The sequence below is a fragment of the Neovison vison genome, chromosome 4, assembly GCF_020171115.1.
Source record: "Neovison vison isolate M4711 chromosome 4, ASM_NN_V1, whole genome shotgun sequence".
In the NCBI taxonomy this organism is placed as follows: domain Eukaryota; kingdom Metazoa; phylum Chordata; class Mammalia; order Carnivora; family Mustelidae; genus Neogale; species Neogale vison.
In genome coordinates, this window is record NC_058094.1 from 69702510 (window position 1) to 69729259 (window position 26750).

The 26750-nt window shown below is 38.2% G+C and overlaps 1 protein-coding gene across 1 annotated transcript in view; it reads right to left on the minus strand.

Annotated features, from left to right (window-relative positions):
- Nucleotides 1–26750, minus strand: part of MTFR1 (mitochondrial fission regulator 1) — a 62098-nt gene that overhangs the window by 8715 nt on the left and 26633 nt on the right. The window contains exons 3-4 of the mRNA XM_044245525.1: nt 22463–22561; nt 14573–14688 (exon numbers count right to left, since the gene is read on the minus strand). Of these exons, the coding sequence (XP_044101460.1) occupies nt 14573–14688; nt 22463–22561 (215 nt within the window). The remainder of the gene's footprint in view (nt 1–14572; nt 14689–22462; nt 22562–26750) is intronic.

Genomic DNA, 26750 nt, shown 5'->3' on the forward strand with positions numbered 1-26750 from the left:
GCTCAGTGGGTTAAGCCGCTGCCTTTGGCTCGGGTCATGATCTCAGGGTCCTGGGATCGAGTCCTGCATCGGGCTCTCTGCTCAGCAGGGAGCCTGCTTCCCCTCTCTCTCTCTGCCTGCCTCTCCATCTACTTGTGATTTCTCTCTGTCAAATGAATAAATAAAATCTTTTAAAAAAAAAAAAGATGTTATAATACTTCTTATTCAAAAACTAGTGGTCACTTTATTTTTTTTTAGTTTTATTTAAGTAATCTTGATATACAACTAGGGCGAGAACTCATGACCCCAAGCTCAAGAGTTGCATGCTCTTCCAACAGAGCCGGCCAAGTGCCCCCTAGTGGTCGCTTTAGTAGATAATACTTTCCCACTTAAATTCTACACATTTCAGGATCCAGAAGTTTTAAATGATTCGAAGTTTGTCTTAAAAATGTTGCCATTCAGGGGCGCCTGGGTGGCTCAGTGGGTTAAAGCCTCTGCCTTCAGCTCAGGTCATGATCTCAGGGTCCTGGGATCGAGCCCCGCACCGGGCTCTCTGCTTAGCAGCGAGCCTGCTTCCATCTCTCTCTCTGCCTGCCTGCCTCTCTGCCTACTTGTGATCTCTGCCTGTCAAATAAATAAATAAAATCTTAAAAAAAAAAAAGTTACCATTCAAGTAAGCTGAAGTTCAAATCCCATGAACATCTACTCTTCAATATCCAGAATTAGAACAAGATAATATGACAATTTGGATTAAGAGATCAACTAATCAACTATAAATCATGTTTGAACAGCTTACTTCAAAATATCTTCTTGCCAAAATGAATTGAGAGAATTAATGAATACTGAAAAGCAACTGCAATGTTAAAAAAAAAAAAAAGAAGTTACTGCATCTCCCCAAAACCCCTACAGATCAGTTTTTTCATTTTGATTTTCTACTGAAAATTAAGGACAAAACACTCATTATTGTTAATCTTGAAAACAAGTGTGCCAGGATAACAGGAAAAAAGTTTGGTCCTTTAGGAAAATAATTTAATAACAGTGTCAGATCATCTGTATTTTAGGTCTATCCTATTTTTATAAATTTGATGATAAAGACTTTTCATTTCCTTATGTGAAGTATGTTAATAGTTATGACCATACACAGTAATTATAGTAAATGTCGAACTTTAAATGTGGATTTTTAGAAGCTGAAAAAGGAAAGTAAACCTGAAATGATTATGTCTTCTCAAAACCACAGAAAGATTTGACATTTATAGGAGCGCAAGAACCAAAAACAAAAAAAGCCAAGACGCTGTTCTGCAATATTCTTGTGTATGGAAAATATTTAGATTTTATGAAATTCTCAGACATGTTCCTTCCTTTAAAAATGCATACACCCTTTCCCACAGACCTGTTCTATAAGACATCTGACAAATAATTCATTCTCAGAACCAATGTGTTCTGCCATCCTTCAAAGGGCTAGTAAAAGCTACAATATAGAGGCAGAATTAATCCAAATGAAGAAAAATGATCTTTTCCAAAATTCGTATGTATAATTCTGAGAACTGTGAAAGAAACAAAGCAAATATAAAACAAAAACAACAAAAAGAAGGATCAAGTATGGATGTCCCAAAAGCAGAAGACAAATCATGATTATCTCTTAAAAACCATTTTCTGCACCCCAACTCTACAGGTGAGATTTCTACCTTTATTGAGTTTGGCTCCAAAATGCCTTATGGCAAGCTCCTGTTCAGAGTAGCACTGCACAAGAGTTTTCTAGCTCTCTTACTTCTTAAATGATATTATCAAGGGCAGCCACTTTTGGAGTACAACTTAGATAAATACGAAGGGCTTTTTAAGCTTGCTAACCATTTCAAAGAAAATTCTAAATTAAATATAACACACCTCTGAAGTCCTTTCTATCACACAGTTAATGAAACATCAAAATCTGAGTTCATTTTAAGTTAGCCACTGCCCTATGAAAGATGATATTCCTAGGATGATTGTTACTAACTCTCCCACACCTTTTTAGTTTAGAGAATAGCCCAGAAAGATAAAAATATACTCTCTTGTCAATGGGATCCAGGGAGGGGGTTAAAGCAATTTAGTTCCCTGAAAACATAAAGTCTCTTTTCAAAGTGCATAAGTAGCTGAATAGACAACTGGACCAGGAAATTATTTTCAGAGGCAAGTAATCCATTAAAGGATCTATAGTGGGGAGTAAGGCAGGACTTTTGTAAGGCTACAGACCCAGATGACCATTTCATTAGCTGTTTTAGACTCTGTTCTTTTTTTGGCATTTTAAAAGCTGGACCTTCCTAAAAGTGATTATTTAATAACATTAAATCCATGTATTTAATGCAGTACTGACTGTAGCATCTTATTGATGTATATTATCAATTAACATCTAGTGTCAATTAATTAAAATTAAAATAGGAATGAGTAACAACTGCTTTTTGCTGTGCTGTGAATAGGAAACAGTCTTGCTCCAGTCTACAGAGGTTCCTGGTCTACCCTCACGACTGTGGAGCTGTGGCAAACCAGCCAGCTTGCACAATGAGTCATCTCCTTTAGAATCTTATTAATCAAGGTCCTTCTCTATGAGGTCAGAGTTCCTCCCCAACACTCCTTGAACAACGCATTCCATTCTATACTCACTTTGAAATTTGAAAAATTAAACTGGATATCTTTGGTCAAATCCTCAATCTCACTTTGCTATCCTTATATTGCAAATTTTTATAAATATGTTCATCTTGGTCATTAGATTACAATCAGTCTGGTAAGCAAAGGGGCTACCTTTAATACTTTCAAGTCTTATGAACCTATAAATTTGCATTTGCTGCATACTCATTTTGATATGTATGTGGTACTCAGAATCAAGAAGGTACAATTAGATTAATATAAACAACAGATATTTGTAAGGGTGGGGCAGACTGAGTGGAGTCATCCAATCAGTAAGCCGTATGTATATCCACTGGGAAAATTGGAATTCAATTGGCCACCTGTGTAGGGGCGGGGCTTAACCACCCCATAAAGGTTACTCTGCCAGGCTGTCAAAGGGGGGCTGCTGCAGGAGGGATGGAGTCTGCGGAGAGCGGTGGAAGTCGGCGGAGAGCAGGGGAGTCAATGGTGAATAGAAGAGCTGTAACAGCTCTTGTAAGAGCTACAACCGTGTTTGCAGTCTCCAGCCTCCCGCAGGCCCCAAGCCGCCGCCTGCAGCCTCGAGCCGCCTGCAGCTTCCAGCTTCCGGTGGTCTAGCCTCCGGCGGCGGCCCCGAGCACCGCCGCCTGCAGCCTCCAGCCTCCGGCGGCCCCGAGCGCCGCTGCCTGCAGCCTCCAGCCTCCGGCGGGCGGCCCAGCAGTCCAGTTGTCAGCGGTCCCTCGACGCCTGCGGTCCAGTTGTCAGCGGTCCCTCGACGCCTGCGGTCCTGAGACATCTGCGGTCCAGTTGTCAGCGGTCCCTCGACGCCTGCGGTCCTGAGACATCTGCGGTCCAGTTGTCAGTGGTCCCTCGACACCTGCGGTCCTGATGCCTACAGACCCTAGATGCCAGCAGTCGGTCCTGACACCTGCAGCCCCTAGATGCCAGCGGTCTGGAGGCGTAAGCAGCCCTGAGATGCCAACGGCCCCTAGACACCAGCAGCCTCGCTGCAAAATGCCTCGCCACTCCGAACCACAAGTGGCCTTGTCCGCAGTGGTGGCTTCCTCCGGGTGGAAGCCTGGTCAGAGTAGCATCGTGGGGAGCAGAGTCTGTGTCATCTGGGTTGTCCTCCTTGTCATTGTTGCTTCTTCGTCATTGGGAGTGGCCTCATCCAGGAAATGGTCTTGTCCAGAACAGCCTCTTCTTGGGAGCGGCCTTGTCCGGGGAGCAACTTCATTGAGCAGTGGCCTTGTCTTGGGAGTGGCCTCTTCTTGGGAACGGCTCCAATCATGGAGCGGCCTCATCTGCGGAGCAGCAGCGTCATCTAGAGCGGCCTCGTCCAGAGTGGCCTTCTTGGAAGTGACCTTGTTGGGTTCATCGTCACCGCCTTTTCCTAAGAGGTAGCTCTGACTGGTTGTTTGATTCCTGATGCTTGGCGTGAAATAAAGTTTTGCTTGACCTTCGCTTTGTATTAGTCTCGTTCCTTTGATCACGGACCCTAACAATATTGAACTTGAAATATTCCAATATTCCTTAAATAATATTCTTCTACTCCAAAAGCTACCAAATACTTGATGACAATATGTTGTCTACTAAGAAGCCACAGAGATTACAGTTTTTAAATTTCATCACACATAATACAAATGCTATGCTGTGTACATATCTAAAGATATACATTCTCCTTAGGCTACTATTATGAAAGAAAACAAATGGATTATTTTTTTTTTAAGATTTTATTTATTTATTTGACAGACAGAAATCACAAATGGGCAGAGAGGCAAGCAGAGAGTGAGAGAGGGAAGCAGGCTCCCTGCTGAGCAGAGAGCCCGATGCCAGGCTCAATCCCAGGACCCTAGGACCATGACCTAAGCCAAAGGCAGAGGCTTAATCCACTGAGCCACCGAGGCGCCCCAAATGGATTATCTTAAAACAAGACTGTCAGTTATATTGATCCTTTCAATGAATCTCAATGCTTCTTATAATTCTTTCCAATTCTGAGGCCATTCTGCTAATTCAAAGGGAAATGAAAATGTGTATAGAAGAGAAAAAAATGAGGCCTTACTCTGCATGCTACAGTGCTAAGTTGTGATAAATTCTTTTATGTTATCTTCTAAAATTCTCAAGCCAGGTTTTTTTTTTTTTTTTTAAGATTTTATTTCTTTGACAGAGAGAGACAGAGCACCAACAGGGGGAGAGGCAGAGGGAGAGGAGGAAGGAGAAGCAGGCTCCACACTGAGCAGGGAGCCCAATGCCATGCAGGTTCTATCCCAGGAGCCTGGGATCATGACCCAAGGCAAAGGCAGACACTTAACCAACTGAGCCACCCAGGTGCCCCTCAACAAAAGTATTAATTCTTCTAATATTAAGAAAAAAACTGAAGTTCTGTGCATTTGAAAAAAATCATTTGTACAATAACTATGAAGGGCTCTTATATAGCTATTTTCCCAGAGAAAATACTGTGACAGTTTAATGGTTAATAGAAATGTCATTAACAGGGGCGCCTGGGTGGCTCAGGTCATGATCCCAGGGTCCTGGGATCAAGCCCCGCATTGGGCTCTCTGCTCAGCGGGAAGCCCGCTTCCTCCTCTCTCTCTGCCTGCCTCTCTGTCTACTTGTGATCTCTGTCTGTCAAATAAATAAAATATTTTTTAAAGAAATGTCATTAACATAAATTTGAAGGGAGAAAGAAGAAACAAGTATCTCGAATAGCTCTGCCTTTCAAATACAAATATGAGAGGCAAAGAAACACTCAAACTGAAATATACAAGTTCTTGAATCTACTCTCATTCATATGGTCTTTAAGATTTAAGTTACAAGGGACAGGCTGGCTCAGTTGGTGGAGCGTGTGACTCTTGATCTTGGGGTAGTAAGTTTAAGCCCCACACAGGGTTTAGAGATTACCTAAAAATTAAATCTTTTTTTAAAAGAAAAATTTAAGTTATGCTTTAAAAATTTTTTTTTAATTTTTTTATTATTTATTTGACAGATCATAAGCAGGCAGAGAAGGAGGCAGAGAGAGGAGAGGAGGAAGCGGGCTCCCCGCTGAGCAGAGAGCCTGATGCGGGGCTCAATCCCAGGACCCTGAGATCATGACCTGGGCCAAAGGCAGAGGCTTTAACCCACTGAGCCACCCAGGCGCCCCTTAAAAAATTTTTTTATTACATAATCTCCATCTATAATTTGTCAAAAATCAATACAAAGGGCAATATAGCACCATACTCAAAAGAAAAAGTCTGTCCAATTTTCCTAATCATGTAGGCCGTATCACTAACCCTGTAACCATGGCCATCGACACTTCACCACCTTTGCAACTCCCTCCCTCTAGAGCACCATTCAAATCCAGCTGGGTTTCCTCTGTTTCCTTCTTACTTTGTTCAAGTTCAGATTACCTTTACCTACAGTACTTCCAGGTACCTTTTCAAAGACCCTTTAGCCAATTATTTTCAACATCACAGGCCAAATCCATTATTCAGATCCATTACGCCAATTCAGTTACTATCACAATCCCCATTAATAGCTACCCCATGTCATATCCTCTACAAACACGACATTTTTGTTAAAAGTCCTTTAGAGACTTCTCTTTCTGGGAGGATGGAGCAGACTAGTTTTCCCTATTCTTCCTCTAACTAAAACTAAAACCCCTAGACATTATACATAAAACAAATGTAGATGACTGAAAGCTGGGAAGAAGACAGAATGAATGGGACTTTGGGATTCAAAAAAACAATGTAGGAGTGAGTGCCCCAACTTTTTCTTTTGCTTCATATATCCCAGACTGGTTGCTGGAGTAATGGGTGACCCAGAAACGTCAGCGGATGCAGGGAAAAAAAGCCCAACAAAAGCCTGCTCTCCCAGCCAAAGGACCAAGAAAAGGGTAGGCTCCCAAGAGAGAGAAGCTATATAAAAACTGCTCTAGGAGCACCTGGGTAGCTCAGTTAAGTGTCTGCCTTTGGCTCAGGTCATGATCCCAGGGTTCTAGAATTGAGCCCTGCATCAGGTTCCCTACTCAGAAGGGAGTCTGCTTCTCCCTCTTCCTCCCACTTGTGTTCTGTCTTTCTCTAATAAATTAATAAAATCTTTTAAAATAATAGTAATAAGGGCACCTGGGTGGCTCAGTGGGTTAAAGCCTCTGCCTTCGGCTCAGGTCATGATCCCGGGTCCTGGGATCGAGCCCCGCATCAGGCTCTCTGCTCAGCGGGGAGCCTGCTTCCTCCTCTCTCTCTTCCTGCCTCTCTGCCTACATGTGATCTCTTGTCTGTCAAATAAATAAATAAAATCTTTTTAAAAATTTTTTTAAAAATAATAATAAAAATAAAATAAAATAATAGTAATAAAATAACTGCTCTATTCCAAACATCACAGAAAGCACTGTGGTCCCACCTTATCATGCAACAAAGGCTAACTCCCATCCTTACGAGGCTATAAAAGCGGTACCTCATACTCTGCAGGATGCTGTCACAGAAAGTAGGGAGAAGGAATGTCACAAGGGCATCCTCCCCTCATAGTATAGTGGAGATAATGTGGGGAGCCTCAAATTACACCCCATTCAGCAATAATGAGGCACTCACATCTGCCTGCTGGGATGGTGTCACAAGAGGCCTTGTGAAGAGCTGGAGCTCCCAACAACACCCTAGGGGTGAATGGAACCTGGATTTCTACTCCCACCTGGCAGAAGTAAAGTGGTACCTACTCTTTCCCAGCCAGAATGCTATTAGTGAAAAACAGCTGTAAGAACAGGTTTAGATCTAGAAAATATCTAGGTTTCAATCAAAAATCACTCTTTATACAAAGAAACCTAAAGAACATAAAATGAATGAAAAAGACAACAGATGCCAACTCTGAGAAGACAGAGATGTTAAAATCTGACATAAAGAAGCTATGATAAAAAGGTTACAATGAGCACTTATCAGCACTCCTGAAACAAACAGTCTCAGCAAAGCAAAAGAAAATATAAAGGAGAACCAAATAACAATTTTAGAACTAAAAAGTAAAATAACTGAAAACACACTGGATAGGATCAAAAACAGAATGGTGAAGACAGAGGAAAGCATCAGTGAATCTGGAGACAGAACAAGAAAAAATTAACCAATTTGAAAGCAAAGAGCAAACAGACTAGTGCATAGTCTCAGTAACCTGTATGACTATAAAAGACCTAATATTTGGTTTATCAGGGTCCCAGAAGGAAAGGAGAAAAGGGGCCAGGCTGAAAAAGTACTTAAAGAAATAATGGGCAGGGATGCCTGGGTGGCTCAGTCGGTTAAGCCGCTGCCTTCAGCTCGGGTCATGATCCCAGGATCTCAGGATCTAGTCCCACATCGGGCTCCTTGCTCAGCGGGGAGCCTGCTTCTCTCTCTGCCTCTGCTTGCCACTCTGCCTGCTCGTGTTCTCTCTGACAAATAAATAAAATCTTAAAAAAAAAAAAAAGAAAGAAAAAGAAATAATGGGGCAGACAACTTAAAGAAAATATTTACAGAAATAATGACAAAAGACATAAACTTAGAAATTCAAGAAACTGAGTGAACCCCAAACAGGATAAACACAAAGAAATAAATGCCAAGAAACACCTTACTCAAAGTTCTGAAAACCAAAGACAAAGGAAAAATTTTTAAAGCAACTAGAAAGAAAGGGTACCCTACCTATAGGGGAAAACCTCTTTGAATGACAAAGGACTTCTCACCTGAACATGGAGGCTTCCAGAAACTGGCACATTTTTCAGGTGCTTAAGGAAAATAACTGTGAACTCCTAACCTCATATCCAGCAAATATATCCCTCAAAATTGGGGAAATCAAGGATTCTCAAATGAAAGGGGGAAAAAAAAAAAAACCTAAAAAAAAAAAAAAAAAATAGAGCAAGCACACCCAACCTAAAAGAATAGCTGAAGGAGCTCTCTAAACAGAAGGAAAGCAATATAAGGAGAAACCGCATCAGGCAGAAAGAAAAACACAGCAAATGTGGGTAAAGAGACTTATTTTCTTCTCTTTCTAAATTATGTTTTCTAAATTATGTTTGATTATTGAAGGAAATATACTGTATGATGTGATTCTAAATGTTTGTACAGGAAACATAAAATTATAAACATTGGAGGGTACAGGGACATAAAGGAGAAGACTAACTGGTAAAATGACAATACCAGCAGAACATGGTAAGTTAGGTATATACAATGTAATACTTAGATCAACCACCAAAAGAACTTTACAAGGAGACACACTTAAAAACAGATAAATCAAAAATGGATTCCAAAAAAATGTTTAAGTACTCCACAGAAAAGTATAAAAAAAGGGACCAGAAGAGAAAAAAAGTAGACTTATACTAACATAAAAATTACATAAACATATATGGCTTTTATATATACCAATTAAAAGAGAGATTGGAAGAGTGGATTAAAAAATTATGACCCTGATATCTCAGGGTCCTGGGATCGAGTCCCGCATTGGGCTCTCTGCTCAGCAGGGAGCCTACTTCCCTCTCTCTCTCTCTCTCTGCCTGCCTCTCCATCTACTTGTGATCTCTCTTTGTCAAATAAATGAATAAAATCTTAAAAAAAAAAAATTATGACCCAACAGTATGCTGTCTGCAAGAAACTCGCTTCAAATGTAATGACACAGACAGGATGAAAGTATACAAACAGAAAAAGAAAATGATCTGGAATAGAGAGGGACATTAAATAACAGTGAAATGATAAGACATAGCATAAGACTCACCATAGGTAAGACTCACCAAACACACTTCAGAATATGTTTTTTTCAAAAACCAAAAACTATTAAAACAGAAAGGAGACACACACACACACACAACTATAGTTGGATCTCAACACCCCCTTTTCAACAACTGTAAGAACAATGAGGAAGGATAGAAAAAAAATTCAACAACGGGATCTATTTGACATTTACACGGTATGCCATGCATAATATACTTCTTTTTCTCAAGTAACCAGAGAATATAAACAAAAATGGCCCATATCTGGGACCAACGAAATAAAAAATTCAACAAATTTAAAATGGAAGTATACAGCATGTGTTCTCTGGCCACAATGGAGTAACAGCAATTTCCAAATATCTGGAAACCGAACAAACTTTAAAATAATTCATAGATCAGGGACGCCTGGGTGGCTCAGTTGGTTGAGCAGCTGCCTTCAGCTCAGGTCATGATCGCAGCGTCCTGGGATCGAGTCCCATATCGGGCTCCTTGCTCAGCAGGGAGCCTGCTTCTACCTCTGCCTCTGCCTGCCATTCTGTCTGCCTGTGCTCGCTCTCCCCCCTCTCTCTCTCTGATAAATAAAATCTTTAAAAAAAAAATTCATAGATCAAAGAAGACATCTCAAGGGAAATTTAAAAGAAAATACAGTGAACGGATTTTTTTTTTTTTAAAGATTTTATTTATTTATTTGACAGAGAGAGATTACAAGTGGGCAGAGAGGCAGGCAGAGAGAGAGAGGAGGAAGCAGGCTCCCCGCCGAGCAGAGAGCCCGATGCGGGGCTCGATCCCAGGACCCTGGGACCATGACCTGAGCCGAAGGCAGCGGCTTAACCCACTGAGCCACCCAGGCACCCCAGTGAACGGATTTTTAAAAATATACTGAATATACTGAAACTTGTAGGGTGCAGCTAAAGCAATGCTGAGAGGGAGATTTATAGCACTAAAATGGTTTTACAGTAGTCTCCCCTTATCCATGGGGAAATATGTTCCGAGACCTCCATGTAAGCCTGAAACTTTGGAGAGTACTGGATGTTATATATAGTATGTTCTTGCCTATACATATATATCAATGATAAAGTTCAATAAGTCAGGCACAGTAACACAGTAAAAATAACTAATAATAAAACAGAACAATTATAACAATGTGCTATAATAAAAGTTACATGAATGTTATCTCGCTCAAAATGTCTTATTGTGAGGCACCTGGGTGTCTCAGTGGGTTAAAGTCTCTGCCTTCGGCTCAGGTCATGATCCCAGGGTCCTGGGATTGAGCTTTCTGCTCAGCAGGGAGCTTGCTTCCCCCACCCCTGCCTGCCTCTCTGCTTACTTGTGATCTCTGTCAAATAAACAAATAAAACACTTAAAAAAAAATGTCTTACTGTACTTTACTTACCCTTATTGTGGTAACACATGATAAAATGCCTACATGATAAGATGAAGTGAGGTAAATGTAGAATTAATGTAGAATTATGCTGTTACTGACATTCTGACAATATGTCAGAAGGAGGATCATCTGCTTCTGGACGTTGACTGTAGGTAACTGAAATTGTGGAAAGTGAAACTGCAGATATGGGGGGACTACTGTATTAGAAAAAAGGAAAATCCTCAAATTAATAAAGTAAGCTCCCACTTTAAAAACCTAGAAAAATAAGAGCAAAACAAACTCAAAACAACCAGAAGAAAATAGGAGAAATCAACAAAATTGAAAACAGAAAAATGAAAAGAGATTCTTTGAAAAGATGATTCTTTGAAAAGATGAATGAACTTTGAAAAGATGAAAAGAACTGACAAGTAAAAAAAAAAAAGAGAAGGTACAAATTAGTATCAAGAATGAAACCGAGGATACAACTACACACCTTCTAACCATCAACAAGATAAGGAAATGCTATGGTTAATACCACACACATAAATCTGACCACTCAAATGAAATGGACCAATTCCCTGAGAGGCACAACCGAGATTTCATCCAAATGAAACTGACAGAACAGTTCTGTAACTTGGAGAACAACGAATTCATAATTTTAACACACACCAAAAACAAATCTCCAGGCCCAGATTTCACTGGAGAAAAGTACAAAATATAAATCAAAGGAGCACACTTAAACATAAAACAGAACTAGTAAAAGAAAAAAAAACCATGTCCCAACAAAACTGAGAAACCAGACAGGATATGCCAATCCTGTCCTACACTGAAACAGATAATGAAAGAAATCATGCAAAATGGACCAGTTCAAGCCATAAGGCAAGTTCATGAGGGTTTCTTCCATTATAAGACAGGGATATATAGACATGTTACCAGAACAAATGAAGAATCAGGAAAATATTGAAAGCTTCAGACGTATGCCTCAAATTCACTGGATGGGGCATACTTTAAGTAACAAAAGGACAGAAAAGAAAGACTCTGGGTTGCTGTGAATTCCTGGGGACAGTCATGAGGAGAGACGGGCTACTTCAGAACTCCTCAAGGAGTAAATGAACTGGACATTGAAAATTTGTTTACTGGGGCACCTGGGTGGCTCAGTGGGTTAAGCATCTGCCTTCGGATCAGGTCATGATCCCAGGGTCCTGGAATCGAGTCCCATTTTGGGCTCCCTGCTCAGTAGGGAGCCTGCTTCTTCCTCTGCCCCTCACCCCACTCTAGCTCTTTCTCTCTCTCTCTCTCTCTCTCTCTCTCTCAAATAAATAAATATTTTAAAAAAAGAAAAGGTGGGGCCAGCTTGGGGCCAACTGACAAGCTCAGATGAACCACAACATATCATTAAATTTCCAAAAGGCCATGAATTTAAATAACCCCTTAAACTGAAATTAAGCAATGTGAGGTTCTCTGTGACAGTGGAATATTTGTCCCTTCACCATGTCATTATAATGTGCCTATTTTCTTGTATCACCGAATATATAAAAACACTGATTGAGGATAGCAGAGTAGCTAAATGCCTTTAAAGTTCTCTAGTTGTCTTTATTTTTCTCTTATGACAATGTCCTTTTTTACTTTGATCATTCACAGAAGTGTGACAGCACCTGTCTTAAAAGTTCATGGCATTCCTTTGTAGAAATGAAGTAGCTTCTGTCTTTAACCAGTGATGATTTCAGACAGAAAAAAGGGGGGGGGCATGGAACACCAATTTACCATCTCCGTGATTTTTTTTCAAACACATAATGCTTTCTTCAGACCCTGTTTAAGATTTGCCAAAAGCAGTGGAAATAGACTGTTTCTCTCAATAAGTTAACATTTTGTTTCTTTTCATTTGTCTTAACCTAACTTGCAATCTGTACTCAAAAGAAAAGTAATTTTCCACAGGAAATAAATATTCTTTATGGTAGTTTACTCTTTATACTATTAATGGCCCGTGCTGTACAGAAGGTGGTGTCTGGGAGAGAAAACTTCCCATCATTCCTCCTCATTCTTTTGGTTGGTTTAATAATTGAAGGACAGATTTTAAAAAGAGTGAGAGAGAACCTGCAGACTCTCACACTAGGCCCAAAGTTCTTACATTGACAGCAAAAGCATGACCCATAAAAGAAAAAAATTGCTAAATTGGACATTAGCAAAATTAAAAGCTTTTGCTTTGGGAAAGACTGTTAAGTAGATGAACAGACAAGCTTTCACTTGTCCCCATATATGTGGGAGAAAGGTTTACAAACTACATATCTGACAAGGACTCATATCTAAAATAAATAAAGAACTCCTGGAGTAAACTCCAATTAGAAAATGGGGATAAGACATGAAGAGAACACTGTATCCAAAAGGATAATAAAGATGGCAGATAAACTCTTGAAAAGATGTTCAACATCATTAGCCATTAAGAAAACACAAATGAAAACCACAATGATATACACAACTTCAAAACTACCAGATTGGCAAGAAAAGAAAAAAGAACGACAACACCAAAGACTGGTGAGACTGGACCTGGATAAGCCACACATTACTAGTAGGAATGTAATTGTCAGTTTCTTAAAACGTAAACATGCAACTATAGTTGACTGAGATGACCCACCAATTGCACTTACAGGCATTCATCCTAGAGAAATAAAAATTTATGTTCACTCAAAATCTGGTTCACCAATGTTCATAGCAACTTTATTGACTTTTATCAATGTCAAATCCTGCTTGTGATATTGTACCAATTTTGCTGAATGCTGCCACTGGAAAAAAATTAGGTAAAGAGTACTGGAAAAAAAAATAGGAAATACAGAAAGGTCTCTGTAAAATTTCTTACAACTATATATGAAGAATCTATTACTATCTCAAGATAAAAAGTTTAAAAAAATAAAATGAACATCTTTAAAAAGAAAGGCTCTTTACCTGCTAATCCTGCAATACCTGGTCTCTGTTCATCTATAGCTATGTCCTCACTTCTATTTGTCATTCAAATCAAATTCCTTCTTTGCTCTTGGATTACTTGATTCTTATTTTATCCAGCTAAAACCATTCAAATGAAATTACTCTTGCTAAAGTCAATGACAATCTTCCAACTGCAAAATAAAATTGAAACTTGCTCATTTTTTTTAATTTACCTACCCTAGTATTTGACACTCATAATTAGTTCTCCCTTCCATGAAACCTTCCTACCTCTGCTGGTTGTCCTTCCTCAGCTTTACTGTCCTCTCCTCTGAGAAGCCTTGCCAAACCTCTCTCATCCCACAGGGGCCTTCTGTATTTACTTAACAACTTTATAGTACTGACTTCCTTTTTAATCTCCTCTAGCACAAGAAATATTCCTGGAAATCAGTGTCTTGTTTTATCTCTGTATCTTTGAGGCCTAAAAAGAATGAAGAGTTGAAATATGCTGCACGACTGTTCATTAGACTGAAGCATAGTCAATAATTCGTTCAGACTCTTTCAAATAAATGGAAGCATCTAACTCTTACACAGTCTGTCCTTTGAAACAAAACTCATCTTGACTTAACTTTTAGGAAGCATTCTCCAGTAATTATACCAATTCCCTACTAAGAATCACAAGTTCCTCTGCCCCAATAAAACCCCTGCCCCCCAAAATAAAAATTACTTATCTAAACACATTTATGATAGTTCCTTTTCATTTAATATTAAACTCCTGAAGGGCAGGCAATTCTATGATTCATAGAGACTTAAGACAGTTGCATGTCTCTAGGAACTCCACAAATACTGAGTCTTTAAAATGAACAGAAAATAAGACTGCTTGAGAAAAACAATGGGCTTAGTTACCAGAGATCAAATTACTAAAAGGAAATACTGCAAATATATCACCTTTTAAAATAATAAATACTGCATCCCAGCTGATAGCCTTCCAGACTAACCTTTGTCTTGTTGAACATTCTCCTTCTTCTTTGGCTACCCATCCAACATCAGCAAAAGACACCACTGCATCTTCTCCTAGATGGTTTGGGCTCCATTCTGTTGTAGGGCTGGTAAGCTGTAAGTTATAAGGAAAGTTCTTTGGTACACATGTCAGAATAAAACTTAATCACCTAAAAGAAAATCATCAGCTCTGGTGTTACAACCACATGGACAGTTTCTATATTTACATTGAAGGTCCCCACAAAATGGATGATTAGTTATGTCATACAGTTGCCTAGGAATGTATAATAATCTCTGAATTATAATAAAAATGGGTATTATATAGATCTGCTGTTAAAATGCTGAAAAAATATTTTTTAAAAATCCTTAAATCATGAATTTTTAAATAAAAGTATTAACTGTAAAAAAACAAAAAATACTAATTGCACTAAGACAGAATCCCCAGTTAACCTTAACCACAAAAATGAGAATATTCTGAAATTCTTGAAGTTCCTGAATTTACTTTAAAAGAAGGAAAGATAATTTAATTGAATTAAATTTGTCTTTTTGTAAGTAAAATGCCAATGAATATAATTTTAAAATTAAGTTACCAGATTAATACTTCCTAAAAATAAGTAACAGTAAGCTTTAAATAAATGAGAAAATGCAGACTTTGTAATTGAAGAAAAGTTAAAAAGGCCAAAGAGATTTACTTATTAATGCATTTATCAAAAATGTTCTCAAGGGGCGCCTGGGTGGCTCAGTTGGTTAACCATCTGCCTTCAGCTCAGGTCATGATCCCGTGGTCTTGGGATAGAGCGCTGTTGGCCTCCCGGCTCAGAAGGGAGTCTGTTTTTCCTTCTTCCTCTGCCCCTTCCCCTTGCTTCATGCTCTCTCTCAAATAAATAAACAAACAAAATCTTAAAAAAAAAAAAAAAAAAAAAGATTCTGCTGTAACCCATGCTCTGTTTAAATCTTTTAATACTGTCACTGTCAGATCAAACTTTTGGAAGCTACACTTAAATGTAATGCTTTTTCCTCAAAGACAAAATATACCTTGCAAACACATTAATACTGAAAGAGTTAAAAATCAAAAGGTCTTTAATATTATAATTAATATTATAAATAAAATTTTAATCGAACATACTCACTGCTGGTATGCACTAGCATACCAGCATTCTGAAATAACTACCCAACATTATCAACTTAATAAAGTAGCATTAGAAAACTGACATTTTAATAACATACTAAGAATATCAAGTATTTAAAATGCCTGCGTGGCTCAATGGGTTAAGGGCTCTTGGCCTTCGGCTCAGGTCATGATCCCAGGAACCTGGGATCCAGCCCGGCATCGGCATCGGCATCGGCATCGGGCTCTCTGCTCAGCAGGGAGCCTGCTTCCCCCCTCTCTCTGTCTCTACCTGCCTCTTTGCCTACTTGTGATCTCTGTCTGTCAAATAAATAAAATCTTTGTTATAAAATGCCTTAAATTATGGCTTTTGGGGAGGACAAGATACAGGCAACAGGAAAAGGGTAAGCTTTAAAAGGGTAAATATTCAAGAATCTAATCCTGGGCAAAAACAAAATAATAATAATAATAATGAATTAAGGTGAAAAGCCTTTCAAAATACAAATGTTTTAAAGCATGTAGTGGAATAACTGTGGCCATAAGAAAGGGGGAAAAAAAGTAAACTCCTCAGGAAGTACACTGTCAAAAGATGTGATCAAAGAAAAATCAAAAAGATTTTTCTACTTTTCCCCCTTACATTTTAGAAATTTATCCAAATAAGTCAATAAACACACAGCTATTCAGTCAGTGGGTATCTTATATAACTGAAATTAACTGGGCATCACATCTCCTCTCAAGACACAGAGAAATCTGGTAAGATTATTTCCATCCGTTACTGAAAACACAATAATGTATTAACATTCCCATAACATTGTAATAGGGAGAGTCCCAAGTGGGTTACATGGAGATCCTTGAACAAAAAGGGCCCCCAGTCCCATGGAAGTTCCTAGAACATACAGTATTTAATGGGCTGTTTGTAAAAGTGAAAGATCAAAAAAGTAAAACCTGAATGGTACCTTCCTAAGGTGCTAGACGTTATGAAGATCAATCTGATTGTAACTATTCTAAAAAATCTTATTGCCAAAAAAAAAAAAAAAAATCTTATTGCAATACAGTTCTAGTTTGTAGGAAGTGAGGTATATTAAAACAAAATTAAGTTTTGACCCTTCTTCCTTTCCCACAAAAGTTACAAAAATTGAAATTCTCTTCCTAGATATTTCTGCTTACAAATGGAAGCAAAATGGTACTTTTATAAAAATAAATACTTAAAAATAGAAAAGTTTACCTATTTTGTGACAGCTTTTCAGAGTATTTATAACACAATTAAGGATTAAACAATGCAGCTCAATTTTACATATGTAGTTGCTTTCTGCATAAACTTAAAAAAAAAAAACCACAAACCAAAATTTTCCATGGATTTAGTTTAACAACATGTCTGTAACATGTGCTCAATGAGATGAAAACGTTGATGATACTGTTGATCATATCTGTATCATTTCTAATGGACATCCTACCCCACAAAACAAGGTCATCTTAGTACTTAAGTCATTTATCTACATTAAACAATGATTTATGCCATTAAAAAAAAAAAGTCCAACAAAGTCTCTGAGGAAACCAAACTCATTGAAAAGACAAGATAAAAGTGAAAAATAGTAACACTAATCTTTTTTTAAAAAGGCATTTCAGTTGCTGCTGAAACGTGCACTGAATAACAAGCATGGAATGGGAAGGACAATTCACTCAGTAAAATACTAGTTAAGGAGACACCAGTGCAGGCAAGGAGGCTGATGGCATGGAATTGTTGGAAGGATGATTTAGATGCCAGTACTGACATGCATGGATGACCTAAGGGAAGTTTGAAAAAGACAAAGCCAACTTACTAAAAATTCCAGCAAGGTCCTGTCTTACCATAGCTATTGTTAGTAGGGGAAAAAAAAAACAATGAAGAGAACAGACAAAAAAATTTCTTCAAAGTCAAGGGCATTATAAAATTTAAAAGCAAAATTAGCACATATTGATTTGTAAGTATCCAAAGTCCTTTCAGAAAGTATGAAAACCATTTCATCCAGAGCAATAATCCAGTCGTTGCATTGTATTTTTACTGATTTTAAGAAATTTAATTCAACATCTGATATAATTTAAATTATCTAAAATTCAATTATATTTCAAGAATTTTACTAAAATAACTTTACATAGTTTTATATATTCTGATAATGTAAAACTAACTGATTAATAGAACTCAAAGAAAAATACAAAGCTTGTATAAAAGTTGAAATACCTAGAATATTAGAAGAGCTAACCTTGTCCTAATGGGACTTTTCATAAAATAAACAGTTATTAGGAACCATGATTCTATCAGTTTCTTGCCAAAAAGTGTGTTTATAGTAATCAGACTTAGTCTATTTTACTGGCATTTGTTTATAGCCCAAGGCAAATTATGTATTCTTAAAAGCAGCACAGCAAAATAATAATCTCCAGCTTTTACTTACAGTTTATTAATTCTTTTTCTACCAATTCCTGCCATAATAAAAACAACTGAAAGCGAAATTTCCATATTTTAATACAGTGACATACAATAAGCCAAGCAGATACCTGTGTAAACAACACTAAATCTGGTATTCTCATGCTTCTCTGTAGTATGGTCCCTTTTTAAAAACTGAGGATTTAGGGGCACCTGGATAGCCTGATTTCAGCTCAGGTCATCATCTCTGGGTAGTGAAATCAAGCCCTGCACTGGGCTCTGTGCTGAGTGTGGAGCCTGTCTGAGATTTCCCTCTCCCACTGCCACCCCCCAGGCCATACTCCATGCACATGCTCTCTCTTTTCCTCTCTCAAAAAAATAAATAAAATAAAAACAGAGCATTTATTTTTTTTAAAACATTTTATTTATTTACTTGATAGAGATCACAAGTAGGCAGAGAGGCAGGGGGGGAGGGGAGATACTCCTGAGCAGAGAGCCCGATGCGGGGCTCGATCCCAGGATCATGATCTGACCAAAGGCAGAAGCCTTAACCCACTGAGCAACCCAGCGCCCCCCCAAAACTGAGCATTTATTAAACTTTCTATTCATGATTCTTAGAATGTGGAAGAGTAGGAAGAGAAGGTGGAGAGACCACAGAGAAATGGAGGGAAATGTTCCTGTCAAAGTAACCCAAGAAAGGGGGTGCTGGGTGGCTCAGTGGGTTAAAGCCTCTGCTTCGACTCAGGTTATGATCCCAGGGTCCTGGGATGGAGCCTCACATTGGGTTCTCTGCTCAGCAGGGAGCCTGCTTTCCCTCTCACTCTCTGCCTATCTGAGATCTCTGTCTGTCAAATAAATAAATAAAATCTTTGTAAGAAGAGGTAAAACTGTTCTGAGGGTGAAAGAGTCAAGGTGTTGCCTATGAGTGTGGGCAGTACAAAAGAAATGGCAAGAAAAGCCAAAAGGAATATAGGAAGTAAAGAATATAAAATGCCAAGTTTCAGATAAATCTTCAAAAAGACTGAAGCTACCCGGAACGCTAGAAGGACTGGTCATGACTATCTAACTCCTGCTTCTGAAATGACTCACGAATGCCATACTTGTAAGTTTAAGCTATTTTGATTTTTGTCTAATGAATATGATCCCATAATGGTATCTACTCTCTCTGGGTCCAACTGTGGTTCCCCAGTTCCAGACTTTCTATACAATTTACTTATGTTGGACCCTAGATAGTCCAAACAAATTCCGTATCAATCAAATCCTTAAATGAACCAGAAAAATAGCAAAAACACATTTTCAACTTTATTACTCTAAATTGCATGTCTTTAAAAATTCCACATTTCTTAGGGCGCCTGGGTGGCTCAGTGGGTTAAGCCGCTGCCTTCGGCTCAGGTCATGATCTCAGGGTCCTGGGATCAAGTCCCGCATCGGGCTCTCTGCTTGGCAGGGAGCCTGCTTCCCTCTCTCTCTCTCTCTGCCTGCCTCTCTGTGTCTCTGTCTACTTGTGATCTCTGTCTGTCAAATAAACAAATAAAATCTTTAAAAAAAAAAAAAAATTCCACATTTCTTACTTTACTGATAGATGTAGTTAAAATATAACAGAAGATACAGACTTAAAATATGTAGCAGATAAAACATTCATTTTAATATGATCTCAGGGATGCCTGTGTGGCTCAGTGTATTGGGCATCCACCTTCAGCTCAGGTCATGATCCCAGAGTCCTGGGATCAAGTCCCAGTTGGGCTCCCTGCTCAGCAGGGAGCCTGCTTCTCCCTCTGCCTCCTGATCCCACTGCTTGTGCACATGTGCTCTCTGGCAAATAAATAAATAAAATATCTTTTAAAATACTGATCTTGGGGCACCTGGGTGGCTCAGTGGGTTAAAGCCTCTGCCTTCGGCTCAGGTCATGATCCCAGGGTACTAGGATTGAGCCCTGCATCGGGCTCTCTGCTCAGCGGGGAGCCTGCTTCCCTTCCTCTCTTTCTGCCTGCCTCTCTGCCTACTTGTGATCTCTGGCAAACAAACAAACAAATAAATAAAATCTTTAAAATACTGATCTTGAATTTGAAAAGACTCAGTAGGGGCACCTAGGTGGATCAGAGGGTTAAGCCTCTGCCTTTGGTTCAGGTCATGGTCTCAGGGTCCTGGGATCAAACCCCACATCCAGCTCTCTGCTCAGTGGGGAGCCTGCTTCCCCCCCTTCTCTGTCTACTTGTGATCTCTCTCTCTGTCAAATAAATAAATAAAATTTTTTAAAAAAGAAAGAAAGAAAGAAAAGACTCAGTATACTGTAAAACCAACTGGAAATAAAACTCTCACTATAAACAAATGTCTTCTACCTTTCACTACATTCTCAAGTAGGTCACCAATCTTTCTCTTACATTATCCCTCTCTCCTATGTTTATCCATCTTTATTCAAATGCAGCTCCTGGGGCGCCTGGGTGGCTCAGTGGGTTAAGCCGCTGCCTTCAGCTCAGGTCATGATCTCAGGGTCCTGGGATCGAGTCCCACATCGGGCTCCCTGCTCAACAGGGAGCCTGCTTCCTCCTCTCTCTCTCTGCCTGCCTCTCTGCCTACTTGTGATCTCTCTCTGTCAAATAAATAAATAAAGTCTTTAAAAATATAAAAACAAAAAACAAAAAAAAACAAAAAACAAATGCAGCTCCTGCACTAAACCTAATAGGCTTAATTCCGCTCATACCTTTTTCAGTGACTAGTAACACAAAGAGATCTCTTGGAGAGATCCAAGAAAATGTACTTGGCTCTAGTATTTCAGCTCACTGTCAAGGCAGATTTGGGTTTTTACTAAAAAATTCTAGATTACCTTCTATATACCTCTAGCTACATGAACACAAAGACTATGCTTAAGCTCTCCTGCAACTAGGTTAAGTAGATACATTAACAGATAAAAAGAAAATTTTAATGAACTGAGCAATCCAAAAAAAGTTAATAAGCCCTAGTTAACAACCCTAGTTTATTTTGAAGGAAGCTAGCAAATGAAGCAATCAGCATTTTGTGTCTAATTGAGTTGAATTCTCAGAAATTGCGCTTGGGAGTTACCACCACAGATTTCTTCATTTTCATTATTTTTTCAAAAGCCTATAGTTTGATAAAAATATTATTTCTTGGAAAGTTCCAATCTGTCACTTTCTAGACTGATGTACAAAGGTTTTGCCAGTCAATTTGCAAGCAGGATTATGAGCACAATAATGAACAATCTCGTTAGTCAACCTGAACAAATGCTAATTTCTACTGCTTACTTAGGAACAGATTTTTACCTCCATCTACCAGGAGAACTGATTTAGGAGTAAATCAGTAATATCAAATAAACTTGCAGGGGCACTTCTGAGCTTCTAAATTATGAGTTAAATATATCTTCCACATTTCATATGCTAATCGATCATTTAAAATTGGTATAGCTATCTGAACTTTACATTCTTAAATGTTGAACTGAAATATTCTGCAGTATTACTGTTGTAGAGAATTAGCGAAAAACAGGAACATGTCTAACAATATTACAACAATAAGGAATAAAGCCCAATCCAGAAAATAACAATTTATCTCCAAGCAAAGAACAGAGCTGCTCCTATCTGGTGCTTTAAGAGAATTCTAAGACCTGTGCATTTAAAAGTATTCCCAAATCAGGGTTTCACTATCCTCTCATTCAGAGAACAATTCCTTCTTTGTCTTGACACTGTCCTTTCCAAAAGCAATGGTTCCTACAATTAATGTTAAGCTTTAAACCAAGCATGGAGAAAGCAACTTAAAAGGCATCCACAGATGGGGCGCCTGGGTGGCTCAGTGGGTTAAGCCCGAGGTCATGATCTCGGGGTCCTGGAATCGAGTCCTGCATCGGGCTCTCTGCTCAGCAGGGAGCCTGCTTCCTCCTCTCTCTCTCTCTGCCTGCCTCTCTGCCTACTTGTAATCTCTCTCTGTCAAATAAATAAATAAAATCTTTAAAAAAAAAAAAAAAGGCACCCACAGAGATACTGAAAAATAAACTAGGAGAACAGAATGGCTGTCCAAGGGAGAAGGTATGATAAAGAAAACAATGGTAGTATCTGAAGCTTCTTAAGTAACATAAGGCCACGTTTGAGGTCACCTGGGAATTAACAACTCCTTGGCTTATCATATGCTTTTACAAAGATGTATTCTACATATTCTTAAGAAGGATAAGTGTCTTAAGAACTTTAAAAAGCTTGAATAATCACTTCACAGAGGAAGTAAAATTAGAAAGACTTTACCATGATTTTACTGTCTTTTACTGACAGTAGCATCAACAGAGGAAAAGGTTCAAAATTACTTTTAAAATTGTCTTGCCTATTTGTATTTCTAATGCACTTATTAATATAAAATTTCAAAATATATAAAGTAGAGTACCTGAAACTGAACTCTTGGGCACTGGATCAGAGATAAGTTAGTACCAATTTTCCTTACGATACTTCGAGATGAACCATATGGCTTCCCAGACCAAAGTACCTGAGGAAGTAGGAAAAACCAAAAGTTTAATTACAAGAGTTATAAAGGTTTGTAGTTTGTTCCTACAAAACACTGGACAATTAATTGCACAACATGTTGACACTTTAAGGGATCAGAATGCTCGATGTGTTACAGGAAATGAGCTAATATTTCTCAATTAGAAGTTTAAGGATATATATAGCTGGTTATGATTAACACAAAGTTTAATGTAAGGCATTAAATAAAAAACACAGAAGAATAACTAGTAATTGTAAAATAATACATCTGAAATAAATAACTGCATTTTCATTAGGTTTTCATATTATTCTGTAAAGGAAACACAATTTCTCTCTCCTCTGCTGTATTTTTAGTTTTAGAATTTACGCACAATTTTTTTAAAACTGTGAGCTACTTTTGTTATAATGGACTTTTCAAAAGAAACCCAAATCAGTACAAAGTTCAGAACCTGAAGTTGTACTATTCAGGGTACTTTGCTTTTGTTTGCTACATAAGAATGACTGGTCAAGGTTAAGTGTAGACCAAAATCCAGTTCCACTGCATCTTTTTGAGGCCTTGTCCCAAGGTAAAGGTATCTTTTCCTAATTTATACAAAGGCTGAATGAGCTTACAGTGACCCTAACTAGCAGAATTCCTCAGATGAAATCATAGTACACAGAGGACATTATGCAAAAACAAACTCCCAAAGCAAAAGGCAAACAAACAAACAAAAAAACCACACATGTAGAATGTTAAATCATTATAAAGTACCTTGAAACTTCTCCCCAAGTACATGATTTTTCCTTAAAGAGAAAAACTATCCATCTGTTTTGAGTGCTACACTTGAAAGCCTGGACAGAAAGGCAGAGAGGTGGTATGCTATTAAAAGCAATTTTAAAAGAAAAGAGTAAGAATGATATGACCACTTAATTCATTAAATTTTACATTCAATTATATTCTACAACTAAATAAGTAATACCAAATCAGCGGCATGTTTTCTGAGCAATAGACATTGACCCTTTTTAGTCATGCCATGGCCGTTCTAATTTAAAGAATGGAATTACCGTAATATATGCAGTATGAACAAGGAATAAATGTTATTGCAAACAGCAGTGGCTCCAACACATAATCCTAATTAGACTTTTAAACCATTCTAAAAGCATGCACAACTTATAAAATGGGCATAGAAATAATCTGACTTCTTAGATTTTCGCAATTCAACCCAATTAGATATAACAGTAGGGCTCAAAGTGAAGATCATGGGGATGTGTATATAATAGCTCTGGTATATGCCTCAGCTTTTACCTAACTCATCATTAATATGTTCAAAGTTTCACTGACTATTATCCAAGAGAGTCCAGAAAGTACTATAGCCTACACTGGCTATTATAACCAATAAAAACTGAACTCTTGCTTAGGAAATATAAATTAAAAAGATGGTACAGAGTGGGAAATAGGACACTAGAAAGAAGACATCGATTTTGAAATATGAATATTAAACAAAGAATGTTAAGGGGCAAAGCTACTGTGAAGATTAGAAGAGAATTACCTGTAATTGAGGAATGCAAATCATTCACACCAATGATTGATCAAACAACTAATAATAATAACACATAAGGACCGAGAAGAAAAACATCGGACTAGACAAAAATGGGAAGCATCACAGTTTTACAAATTCAACATAAGAGGCCAAGGACAAAATAAGAATATGGGAAAGTAATTCTAAGACAGTATTTAAGCAAACTCTACCTTATACATGTTCATAGGTCTTAATCTTTTAAAAAGAAACCCACAGGGCAATAGCACCTATACCATCCCTTCTCTTCTTGAATCTTCTATTTAGTCACAAGTCAAAATTCTCCTATGATGTAGGTGTAGTGGAACACTATGCATCACAATGTGACAATTACAGAGTCTAAAGTGAATCTCCCATCCCTTCAGTATGCAAAGATCTTAACTGGAGATGAAGAGGGCAAGAAACTCACAATGAAAAATTTGGAAAGGATTTGCCAAGGTCAGGAACTAATGTTTCTGCCAACTTTTAGCATTCCTTGCTATGCATGCTTCAGGGCTAAGTTTCAACTATTATCTTCCCATCTGCTTAATATCAGAAGGAAAAGAGTACCAGGTGACTTCTGTAAGAGAAGGTGGCCAAAGATTCAGCATTTACTTTTAAGGACAAAGTAGACTATTTAGGCTTCTTATACAAAATTCTAAAGGAAGTAAAAACAGACTGCTTTATGTGATTTTTTTCAAAGTATATACAGCAGACTAACAATGTTTTCCTGTTATTTATGAACTGAATAGCACTTAGCACCAAGAAATATGAAGGGTCTATGTAAGCTAATGACCAGAATATTTAGAAAGAAGAGTCATAAACTTTGCTTGACTTTATGAAAAAGTGCTGGTAAAGAGCTCCTAACTTCCAGGAACCCTAAAACTAGGTCCTACTTCATTTTTTCTATTCAGCCATCATGGAGTGGGAGAAATTGTAAATGGCTGTGAAGAAATAATGAACAGATGGTACTGAAAAGTCACCATCTGTGCACTGGGAGACTGTAAGGCCCAAGTGTATCTCCTACCCTAACTGGTGGCTGAACTGTTGTCTTGTCGGTATACAAGAGAATGAAAGACTTCCTCTAAAGATAAACTGTCATTAATATTTTTTCAGATGTTAGAGAGAAGGGAGAAAACTAGCACTGCTAACCAAATGGATTTCATTAAGAAATAAGAATTCAGTTCCATTAGAAAATAATTAACTATTATTATTAAACAGAAAAACTCTGCTTTGCTTTATAATGACTACTGACAAATAATCTAATAATGAATGTGTGCATGTGTGTTTGCATGTCTGTGTCTAGTAATGACAGTCCCTAACATTTAGAAACAGTGTTTGAAAGTGATGACAGCAAGGAGGAGGATGACAACAAGAAAGCAATTTGTTCTTTTTTAACATTGTGAAATGCTATTGTAGAAGTGTTGAAGTGTGAGCCTGGAATCTGAAGCTATCATCTGTCTCATCGTGATGACTGTACTCAAGTTTCATGTGGTAATTCATCTGTTATAGACCAGTTTAATCTAAATTACTACTTCAGAGGTACCATTTAGCAGGAAAATGTACAAATTCAATTCTAAATAAATATATTTTTCTCAAGATTAGCTATTTCAGATTTTTTTAAAAGATTTATTTATTTATTTATTTGATAGAGAGAGATCACAAGTAGGCAGAGAGGCAGGCAGAGAGAGAGGGGGGAAGCAGGCTCCCCGCTGAGCAGAGAGCCCGATGCGGGGCTCGATCCCAGGACTCTGAGATCATGACCTGAGCCGAAGGCAGAGGCCTAAACCACTGAGCCACCCAGGCACCCTAGCTATTTCATATTAATGCAAGGGTCTTTATTCTGGGGTCAAGTCCCTGAAATTACATGCAAAATTCTGTGTTTATGTGATTATTTTTAGAATAAAGCCATACCATTAATCAAAATTCCAAGGAGTCTAAGACACAACAAAATACAAATTCTTAACTCCAAGGGAGCCAGGGGAAAATTCGAAGTGTGTGTTGGGGAAAGAGGCTAGAGACAGGAAGATGAAACTCTAACAATTTAAAATCAATTAAAGAAAACACTTTCCACAGTTCTCTTCTTCCTTACTCTAAACTCTTAGCCACACTGACATTCTTCCTCCAAAGCACAAAAGGAAAACAAAGTTACAATTCTTAAGTATTACTGGAAATATATTACTAGTACTAATTAGGTATTTGCTCTGACTGTAGATATACCTATAAAACAAAGTATTGTTTTACTGAACATACATAATTTAGGCAAAAGAACTAGATATAGAATCAATCAGTAACTGCCATTATAGTGCTGATGTGTACAGTACAATACAAAGAGCTAATCATCAACAGTTGTTCTTTTTTTTTTTTTTTTTTAAGATTTTATTTATTTATTTGACAGAGAGAGATCACAAGTAGGCAGAGAGGCAGGCAGAGAGAGAGGAAGGGAAGCAGGCTCCCTGCTGAGCAGAGAGCCCGATGCGAGGCTTGATCCCAGGACCCTGAGATCATGACCTGAGCCGAAGGCAGTGGCTTAACCCACTGAGCCACCCAGGCGCCCTCAACAGTTGTTCTAATGGCAAAAACAAAACTCTAATCTCAAAGCTGCACATTTTCTTTTTAAGCAGATAAAACACGTAAAGAATGAAGGCAGTTTCTACC